Below are 11,154 nucleotides of genomic sequence, written 5' to 3'. Positions count from 1 at the left end.
TAGTCTCCTTCCTTTTCCTCTCCTCATTTCCTCCCTATTATTACAACCTTTCTGTTTCTTTCCTTTTTCTCCTCATCCTCCTTTTCTCTCCTATCCTTCCGTCTTGTCATATCTCATTATCGTCATCTTCCTTACCCTTACCGTTCCTTTCTATCCCGTCTCAACTCTCCCTCCCTTTCCCTTTCCTCATTTCCCCTATTCTTCCCTACCATTATTTGCTTGTTTACCCTCTCTACTAATCCTTCTTCCCATCCTGTGCTTTCTTTACGTCCATTCCCTTCCTTCTCTCACGCTCTGGTTCGTCTTTTTCGCCTCCTTCGTTTCCTCATTTCCTTCTACTTTCCCCTACCATTATTTGCTTGTTTACCTTCTCTACTAATCTTCCTTCCCTTCCTGTACTTTCCTACCGACCTTTCCCTTCCTTCCCTTACGCTCCGGCCCTTCTTATCCCTCTCTTTCGTTACTTGTCCTCTGTTCCTTCCTTTCTGCTCCCTTTCTGGCCCTTCCTTCTCATCTCCTTCTTTTCTTTACCTTTCCTTCTGTTTCCCTTCCCATTCAGGCAGACGAGGCCGCGATAGGGGTGTTTGTGTTGGCCGGAAAGATCCTGAATTAACGTATTACTGTAATCGTCTTTGGGTGTGTGTGTGTGCCGCGAGCCAGCCAGTTAACGCTGCCTATAGAGACTCCGCGCCCTGCTGTGTTGCCTGATAAGATTGTTCCTCTCGCTCCTTACCTGGCTTTCCTTTCTTCCTTTTTTCCTTTCTTTCTCCCCTCACTTTTTTCTCTCTTCTCTTTGCCGTTTTCTTTCTTTGTTTTCATGTTTGTTTCCTATTTTCTGTTGCTTTTCTAACCTTCCTTTCTTTCCTCTGTCAACATTCTCGCTTTTTTTGTTTTGTTTTTCGTATGTTTTTCCTTTTTTGTTTGTTTCGTGTTTAAATATTTGCGGGTTTTTTTTCGTCCTTCATTTTGCAAGACTCGATTTTTTTCCAGGTTATATTTTTTAGGTTTTTTCTTCCTTTACGCGTCCTTGTTTTGTAATACATGTGTTATTTAGTACTACAGTTTCTTGTTTCTCTATTGTGTTCCCGCAGCCTCCTGATTCCTCTCTGTATATCCCTTCCTTCCTTCCTTCCTTCATTCATTCCTTGCTGGCATTTCCCATTGCATCCACCCACCGCACTTCCACCTCCATTGTCCTTCTCTTTCTCTTTTCTCTCTTCTTTTCTCTTCCTCCTCCTCCTATATATATCCATTCCTTTCCTCATTCTTTCCTTGTTCCTGTTATTTATCCTTTATAGCTATTCTGTTCTTTCCCATTCTCTCCGTTTTCCTCCGTTTCTCTGCTCTCTTTTTCCCCCTGTCATATCTTATCATCATCATCTCCCCTAACCTAACCTAACTTAACTGCCCCTTTCTCTCCCGTCTCTGGTACCCTTCCTTTCCCTTTCCTTGTTCACTCTGCATCTACCCACAACACTTGCACTTCTATTGTCCTTCACTCCGTCTTCCTCCTTTTCTCTCCTCCCTTTCCTCCCCTGTCATATCTGATCATCTTCCTTACCATAACCTAACCTAACTTAACTGTCCCTTTCTATCCCGTCTCTGGTACCCTTCCTTTCCCTTGTTCGCACTGCATCCACCCACAACACTTGCACTTTTATTGTCCTTCACTCCGCTTTCTCGTATCTCTCTGTCCTTTTCATTTCCACCGCATCCTCCTCGTCCTCCTCAGTCCTTCATCCAGCCGCACTTCTCCCACATCTCCTCGCCCGCCTTTGTATAGACACGCTGTGGCCAGAATGCATTATTGTCGCAGCTGTATCTCCCTAGCACACTCCTGCCGCTTTAAACTCATGTATTTATTTGTCTGTTCCCTTTGTAGCAGGACCCTTCACGCCACAAAAGGGGCTCCTCTCTCTCTATTCTCTATTCTCTCTCTCTCTCTCTCTCTCTCTCTCTCTCTCTCTCTCTCTCTCTCTCTCTCTCTCTCTCTCTCTCTCTCTCTCTCTCTCTCTCTCTCTCTCTCTCTCTCTCTCTCTCTCTCTCTCTCTCTCTCTCTCTCATTCTTTGTATATTGCTAAGTATGTATTCCTCTCTCGTCTATAATTATCATGCCATACTTTGATGTTTTGTGTCACTTCTTTGTATACACTGGAATGATTTATTTGATTGCCATGCTGTATATATTGTCCCGTCTATGTATGTATTTTTGTCTGTTCCTTGTATATAACGTACCTCGCTAGTGGCAGTAGTATTAGTAGAAGTAGCAGTAGTATAAAGAACAAGACTAACAGCACAGAGCTCAGAGGTGCATCATTGCGAGAACTCCAGGACCGTATGAACTGATATCTTTCAGACGGACCCCCAACCACCCCCATCCCCACCACCACCATTACCACCCCCTCTGTCCCTTATGAGGAGAGTGAGGACGCTGAGGGAGACGAGGCAATATTGGCTGATAATGATTATGAGAAAGCAAAGCCCCAAGTGGCAGAAAGTGGTAAGCAAGAGATCCCGGTGGTGGTCATCCTCCTATCACGGAAAACTGAGAACAGAAAGGGCATATTGAGCGCCTGTTCGTGGGAGACTGCCTGGATACGGGAGTGCTGCTGTGTGCTCTACTTTATATAGCTGTACTCTGTGGCCATTAGTTCTTTGCATGCTTGGTTTTGGCTTCTCTATCTAACATGTTCTCGTCCTAACATTACTAGTGCGAGGCGTGCGTATATGCTTCGTTGTACGCCGGTTTCTCCTCCTCCTGTGTATAAGGGAATTTCAGGTTCTTCCTTTTAATGTTTTCCCATTTCGCCGTGTGTGTGTTTTTTGCTCCCTACTAATTATAGGCAAGGATCAACAGCTCTCCTTGGGATTTGATATTAATACGCTTTGTTTTCCTGCGTGTGCTTGTGTGTGTGTGTGTGTGTGTGTGTGTGTGTGTGTGTGTGTGTGTGTGTGTGTGTGTTTTCTTGTGTATATAATTAGATGCTATTATAGTGTGTGAACAAAAATTTTACTAACAGCATGTCTTTTCCCTTTCGCTTCCCAGGTGTTGCAGCACAAAAGACCTCAGGTAAGGGGAGGAACGGGAAAAGAGAGAGAGAGAGAGAGAGAGAGAGAGAGAGAGAGAGAGTGTGTGTGTGTGTGTGTGTGTGTGTGTGTGTGTGTGTGTGTGTGTGTGTGTCAGCCCACACGGCTTGCCCTCACAGTGCCTGACACCCACACCAAGACTCGGATGCCAACACCTTCCTGTTTCTCACGTCAAAGAAGTGTGTTGGATCCCTCGTGGCGACCTGGTAGGACGTCAGGCTGTGTGGAGGTACTCTCTCTCTCTCTCTCTCTCTCTCTCTCTCTCTCTCTCTCTCTCTCTCTCTCTCTCTCTCTCTCTCTCTCTCTCTCTCTCTCTCTCTCTCTCACGAGTTTGCGAATGGTTTTTTTTTTTTTCAGTCAACAGTAATTATAATTTTCCTTAACAAATTTACAACTTTCGTATTTGTCGTCGGGATATCAGACTCCCTGCAGACAGACATTGCGGCAAACATGTTTATTGAAGAGTGAATGCACGGTTTGATTTTCATATATATTTTCATCATTATTTTAAGGATGGATGAATGGTCATATTTTTTTCTCATTGCGAGGGTGAATGAGCATTACCTTTCCGTGTCGAGGTGACACGCACGCCTCGGTGGCCGCCACGTATCACTGGTTTTCAATGCCTTGTGGTCGGTCGTTCACGTTCCGCTGCACTGATTACTATAATTTCCTAGTGATTGCAGGAGAGAAAAGTATTTGCTGCTTTTGAGGCGATCGTAATTATGACAAATACGACAGTGCTTTGATAATAATAGTTTTTCTGTGCTTTGAATAGTTCATATCACGAATGGATTGAAAAGTAGTGTATGTTTTGTCTTCCAGTGCATAAATATTAATGCTTTGTGTCCCTTTTCTTCCGTGCAGTCTCCGCAGCTGGGACGCAGGTGGTTGTGGGCACCTTGTCGCTCTTCTCCATATTCCTCGTCTTCTTCCTCAACCTCCTCCACCATTGAGAGGGCAAGGCGCCTCAGGTAAGGTACTTTGGCATTAGTAGTATATACCTCTGTAGCTTGTTGCCTTCCCTAGCTCCTTCCCACACACGTTGCGTACACCAGATACTCCATACAATTTTATTTATAAACTAGTTTTGAAGTCTGATTCCATAAAATTTTATCTTTTCAATTAATTCAAGACTATTACCAACCTGTGTTGTAGAGAAAGACACCCTAATACCAGCACTATCAATTAATTTACGAGAGGATAAACATCGCACGGTAGTACTAACGCCTTATCTGGGACCCTCAAGTACATGTTTCTCTGGCCGTCCCGCCAGCTTTCGTCTGACCCACCTGGCCGCGGCCCTCGAGGCGCTGTTGCCTCGGCCCAGCAAGCGGCAAGGTTGTGTGATCAAGGAACAAAGGAAAACATTAACTTGAATGCATTCGTGCTTTATTAAGTTTGCAATGTTTACAACTACTTTTCATTGTACTGATTCCTATTAGATAAGACCTGTCAGAGTACACGTTAATAGTGAGGCTGCCCTTCTTGCTGGGCAAAATGCACCGCCTCAGGGCTGCTGAGCGGGGGAGGTGTGATGCTGGACACATGTCTTCGGGGGCTGTTGTGTACCTGAAAGCAGACTGGGTACGACCAGAACCGTAGATAGTGAGAGTCTAGCTATACATAGTTTCCTCTGACACCGTCTTCCTGCCTTTATGCTGCTCGTGCTCACCGCTCCAGGGCAACCTGAAATGATAAACACCCATATATAAAAATGCTGGCATTTAAAATACCATCATTCATCTAAATTAGTGGTTATCTTGGAGTCAGGCCGCCCCGGAGCTTTGGGTGAGCATGAGCAGCATTGAGGCAAGGAGACGGCCGGCGTCTGAGGAAAGTGTAGCCAGCCACTCCTTGTCTACGGCTCAGGTCGTACCCAGTCTTGTTTCAGGGCAAACCCCCGAAGACATGTCCAGCATCACGGCCCCCGCCTTCACCGCAGCTGGGAGACGAGGCTAATGGCGGGATTCACCAGGAGAGAAGATAGTAATACGTCAGTTAAAGACGACAATAAAAGTCAATGACAATTCTCTCCATCTCGTTTATTTCAGCCATTCACTATATACATACACTGAATATTTCGTTCTGCTTCTCTCTTCATCTCCTGTCCTCCCAGGCAAGCGCGTGTTTTTAGATTGCGAGAACTTCCGACTGCATCAAGGAAGAGGACAACTGAGAGCAAGCAAGGCGAGAGATAGTGATGACTAGGAAGAATATAAATATTACGTGACATACCCAGTTAGGGAGTAAGAGCAAAGGGCAAGTGTTAAGAGTTCGCAACACGTTGAACAATATCGAAACGCCGGACTGGAGAGGAAGAGAAGCGCAAAACCCAAGGCAGAGGAGGGATGCTGCTATAGAGCCTGAGAAGGGAAAGGAGTAGAGGATAAATAACGAGATAGAAGATTAGAACAGACACATGACTAAGAGAAAAGGTCAAAGTAAGCGAGATGAGGAAACGGTATTGACATTTAAACATTGACTCCGCTTCCATTGCCTCTTAACCAGATGGTTCTTGCTGCACCTTAATTAAGCCGTGGATAGAGAGATGGCCCTCGCCGTATTAAAGTTTCCTGCCTCTCTGATGCTCATCCTCATCGCCTCCCACGCAACGCTCCGAGGCGGCCTGAACACAAAATAACTAGCCATAAATAAAAATGCTGCTGGTATTTAAAGTACCAGCATTCATATATATTTGTGGTTAGCTTGGGTGCAGGCAGCCTGGAGCGTTAAGTAGGAGGCGGTGAGCAGTATAGAGGCAGGAAACTGAGTCCAGGGAGAGCATGGCAAATCTCTCTCTACGGTTCAAGGTACAGCAGGATCCATCTGGACAAGAGACAATACAAGTGGAGACAACACTAAAAGTCAACACCATTTCTTTATCTCGATTACTTCAACCTCTTCTCAGTCACGCGGCTGTTCTAATCTTCAAAACCTCATTGTTTCTCTTCTACTCCTCTTCCTACTCTGTCCGGCGTTGCAACGTTCTCCACTTAGTTCAACGTGCTGCCAACTCTACTCCCCCTTTGCTCTTCCAGATTAGTGTCACGCAATATTTTCTTCGTAGTCAACCTTGAAGTCTTGTCCAGCTCTATCGCCTTGCTCTCAGTCGTCCTTGTCCCCCCTCCATGATGTTGTCTGAACTCACAACCTAATGACACGCCCTTGCCTGGGGACGGTATCTCATCTCACGCTGTCCTCTTGTCGTCAGCGTCTTTACACTGAACTCCCTCTTTCTCGCGAACCGGCAGTTCTCGATCTGGAAAAGCAGCGAGTCCTAAAAAATGGAATATTACCGACGAAATTAATCTATTTTCATAGATATCTATCACATCAAATGTGATTATTTTAGTACGGTTGATGGAATTTCAAATGTGATTATTTTAGTACGGTTGATGGAATTTTACTAAACACTGTAACAATGAACACATTATTTCATTATCATTGATCATTACTAAAGTTTTTGTTGTTTCCACATACCACACAGCTAATCCTTTACTTGTGCGTTTCCAGAGTGGCGCAGCTGAGGTGTGCAAAGCTTAGCCTCCACGCACCCCCTCCTCTCCTCCCGCTGGATTCCTGTGGTGGAGGGAACGCCGCTACTCCCTCCCTCTCTCCCTCCTAGGTGGGTCAGGGCTGCCTCCATCGACCTCCTCTTCTCTCGCCGTGTGCACCCTCCGGGGCCGGGAGAGGAGGCCGGCGACGGGGGCGGGACAGCGTCCTCCTAGCCCTCCTTCATCTCTGGGAATAACACGACTTCTGTGTTCACATTCTCTCCCAACATGAAACGAGTTCATCTTGCCATTTTCCCAGCACAAGTTTTAATATAGACAATAGAATAAATCTTTGTGAAATCATGTGAAGCTTAACAACAGACGTACGTACACTCACCCCATGCCGGCGAGGGTAAGCCCACTCCGCAATTACCACCACCAGCACCACCGCCGCCTGACCCAAGCTTGGGGATCTGTCATCGTGGGGTCTCCGGGGCGCCGCCAACCCTCATGCTGCACGAGTCACTCCGTCAGGTCCACGCCGCCCCCCGCTGCGGCACGCAAGCTGTAAATGTTTTCCTGTGCGAGTACAGATTTATTGGCATTTATGTTAAAGTTTTGGCAAATACTTTTCCTGAATAATACTTAAATATGTTTAATGTTCTCTCTTCGTGTGGCCAGAATTTTCATGCAATTATTTCGTTAATGTTGCTATGTAGGCTAATTGAGTTTATGTAATTATGGTAACTTTTCGGCCCAACCCGTCCAGCATTCTTTAAAGGATGTTTCAATCCCCGACAAGTCGCCGCCGCTTGGCTGGCGAGAGGAACAGACGCTTCTCCTTGAACTTGGGCAGCCAATATTTTGCTGCGTCGCGGCGGGAGGTCCGGAATTAGTTCCGTGTAAGGAAAGACCACCCTCAGGAGATAAGATGTATTTATGGATATTCTTAGATCGTGTTCGGCATGAAACTCTCCTCACTATTCGGCCAGTGCCTCGCGCCGGATAAGTCTCCGAGGTGAGAAATGCCGACTCTCACCCACAACTGCCGAGGCGACAAGCGATAAAAATTTGAGTCTGCCCTCAATCGGATCCCATTTTCTGTGCCATCAATCACGGGACGCAATCACCGGAAACAAAGATGGGACACCGGAGCGGGGGAGCTGGGAAAAAAAAAGACGTTCGTTTCTATTGTCCGAGGCTTCCATTGATCCGTACTATCAGTTTCCGAAGTGAGAGAAATTACATCTACTTCGTGCCTGTGACGTGACAAAAAATGATGGTGAAGTCTTAGAATTTGTTTTATCCCTTCTGGCAATTCTCCGCCATGTGATGTCAAGCGAGGTCATTCAGGGGATACATTACGCGATTTTTTTTCGAGCTGACCAATCACAAGAACGCCAATAGCAGCTTGATTATTCTCTGGCCGCTCCCATTGGTCGAGACGAAGAGTGACGTCACAAAGGCGCTGACGAGGCCCTCACCTGACCAAGGCTCTGTTTTTACCTGCCCTAATGAGCGCTTGAACAAACGAGAGGCTGGCTGCTGTGTGAGAGAGAGAGAGAGAGAGAGAGAGAGAGAGAGAGAGAGAGGCTTCAGCAAGGGTTGCATCGTTAACTTGGTCACCCAAGAGTTGCCGCGTTTTCGTCAGGCGTGAGAAGTATCGCGTTTAAGTCATAGTTATTGGTTTTACTATTGGTATTTCACAAGTATCACATTTTTTTTCCCTTCCTTTCCTTGGCAATTGCCACTAACATTTTCCTCTCTCCCTCTGTCCTCCAAATTTACAGACGTTCCTCACTCTCCCTTCATCTGGTATTATAGAGCGACAATCATGAACTTCGTTTAGCTCCCAAGGCATTAGGTTAAGTACGTCAAAATTGACATTGATGACTATGAAACTTTAATTTCGAGACGCAAACTCGCTATCCCCTATCTCTCCCTCTAATTCTTTACTATAATGTTAATTCAGCTTAAGTTAAGGAGTAAAAAAAATCCCAGTAATGGTGCTATTAATTTTAGCTCGCGCTACTTCGTTTGATAGTGTTTGGCGGGAGACGCGGCACCGACAGAGCCTACCGAGGGATCCCGAATGCCAACAGAGCCTTTTTAGAGGTCAGGACATCTTGGTGCACGCGGAGGCAATAGTTATTTCCTATCTTGTTATCCGAGGCTGCAGGAAACTGCGTAGCAGAAGCAGCAAAGCGAAATCTATCTCCTGCTTCATTGCTGCGAGGTAGGCAATCTTGACATGATTGCCCGCCCGCCGCCTACCATCACGCAGCTTTTGTCAGCGGAAGCTCCCGTCAGCGGAAAAGATAGCGGCTCTTGTTTCCGAGGGCACGTACATGCAAACGCTGCCTCGCCTGCCTCTCGCTGCAGACTATGACAAACCAATGTTATTCCTTGCAGCTGCTGTTCTGTATACACATGTACAGTTGCGGACCAAATATCGATCCACCTTACATTTTAAAAAACGTTGAAACTTTCAGCGCAATGCCTCCAACGTCAGTTCATCTCCCATTTCCTCCTCTCCATTGTCTCCCCCCCCCCCCCCCCCCACACACACACACACTCATATACTTTCATTTACCGCCCGGAAAGAGAATCAAATTCAAGAGTTACAATTAAGGCAAATCGATATTTATGCCAGCATCTGTACAGACTCAAAGCTTTAAGGAATAATCAATTTGTCCGCCTACGTCTGCAACGAGTATGACGGACCGGACGCATCTCCGCAACTCTGATGAACTGCTCTGATCAATGAGTCGCCCTCCCGAGCCTCGCCGGCCCCGGAGTGGGACGCCGAGGGTCACACTACACTCCCACGTACTGATAAGACATGACGCTGACACCATTAAGTCGGCATTCAAGTGCTTTGAACACCACTATTTTCTTTATGGGGCAAACCCTCGATATTTTGTTAGCACTGATCCATGTGAAGGCAAACAATGTAACCAATAAGACAAGTAACTTTTCTAAATGAAGTGAGATTTAGTCAGTTAATGACATTATGAAGTCGAGTAAAATAAGATACCGACTTGTCCAAAAACTGCAATGGCCTTACACGTTTCCTTTGGTCGCGTGAAAAGGGTCGCCGGGCGGCAGACGGCCAAGCGGCGACCCTCTAATACACTCGCACCACCTCCTCTTCTTCCTCCTCCTCCTCCTCCTCCTCCTCCTCCTCGACTCCACATCCTCCACCTCATCTTCGTCCTCCTCCTCCTTCTCAACCTCTTCCTCTTTTACGTCAAGAAATTTTGTACATAAATATCTATGAGTGTAAAGTTTTGTATTTAAAACTGTAAATATGCTGACTAAAAAAAATATATAATGAATGTTTAAAAAGATATTTCTAGCTCCCGCATCTATGGCACATTAGAAGTGATAGGCGTTTCATTATTTCGTTTTATGGTCCGTTTTCTCTACATCCAAAATATTTTACCTTATTCACCCTAATTTGTCATTAAGTTTTAGTTTTTAAGGTGTAATTGATGGTTTCAACGAAATTAGCGTGAATATACAGTTAGTGAAAATGTTGCGTCTCTCTGGAGAACGTGACATGAAACTGGGCGAAAACTAACAGTATACACGTCTGTTACTGGCTGTATCGATAGCTTTCGCTCACCTCATATGACCAATGCTGAGGAGTCAACACACTACTTATCTCACTAACTGTATGCTCAGCCACGAGCAGCACGTGTCCACGGCTGCCGGCACGCTGATCGCTGAGCAAGGCCGGTCAGCGCCACCACAAACAGCAGTCGAACTTATTGCGTCATTTTTGCATTTCATTTTGAGTCCACCGTAGCCAGACATGTTACGTGTACTAGTCACCGTGTCAGTACTTTATGCGTGGCCCGGCAGGCAACGCTGGCCTCTGCTGGGGACTCGCTGCGGCACAGTAGCCAGATACTATATAGACAACCCGACAGCCAGTCCCCCCAGCGGCCAGCCCCCACACTGCCTCGCCGCACCGGTTGCCTATAATTCTAGTGTACAAGGTGTGTACTATATTGTTTGACATTAAAATGTTTATAATATACGTACTTGGTGTTTTCATGTTTTACCTTCCATTAAGTGAAAATCCTTTATTCGCAGGCCTGACTTACTGATTGATACGAACTACAACGAAGCCCATCATTCTAACCTTTCATGATCAAAGGTAATCCTTGTTAATGAGATCTGAGGTGCTTCGGTGCAAATTAGTACCTCTGTCCTCGATGATAAAGGGATTTACGTAGTATTTGTGGGACTAACCTCCGATACTGCACAAAATAAAAAATTATATGCAAAGTTACTGGGTACAGGGAAAGGACAGAGTACCTAAATACTTAAACTTTTTAGATTACTTTATGGATAATATTTTCCCCCAACACCTGCCTATCCAACACATGCATACGTCACAACAGCCAGCAAACACGAACACACTGGGAGGGTGGTGGGGAAGACCTATTCGTCAAATTGGGGAAGGCTTATCCATCAATCTTGCATTAACATGACAACCAAAGGGGTGAGAAGGGGTGAACATCGTCTACGTGAGAGGATTATGAAGAGGGCTACGGAGCGG

At 45.9% G+C, this 11,154-nt stretch overlaps 1 protein-coding gene across 1 annotated transcript in view; it reads left to right on the top strand.

Annotated features, from left to right (window-relative positions):
* Positions 1 to 10,633, top strand: part of LOC126996955 (uncharacterized) — a gene marked incomplete at its 5' end in the record, with an annotated part of 103,404 nt that extends 92,771 nt beyond the window's left edge. The window contains 4 exons of the mRNA XM_050857908.1: positions 2,357 to 2,500; positions 3,047 to 3,070; positions 3,955 to 4,061; positions 6,604 to 10,633. Coding sequence (XP_050713865.1) covers positions 2,357 to 2,500; positions 3,047 to 3,070; positions 3,955 to 4,043 — 257 coding nt within the window. The remainder of the gene's footprint in view (positions 1 to 2,356; positions 2,501 to 3,046; positions 3,071 to 3,954; positions 4,062 to 6,603) is intronic.
* Between the last annotated feature and the right edge of the window lie 521 nt (positions 10,634 to 11,154).

The sequence above is a fragment of the Eriocheir sinensis genome, chromosome 11 (genome assembly GCF_024679095.1).
Source record: "Eriocheir sinensis breed Jianghai 21 chromosome 11, ASM2467909v1, whole genome shotgun sequence".
NCBI lineage: Eukaryota > Metazoa > Arthropoda > Malacostraca > Decapoda > Varunidae > Eriocheir > Eriocheir sinensis.
This window is presented reverse-complemented; position numbering and strand designations above follow the sequence as displayed.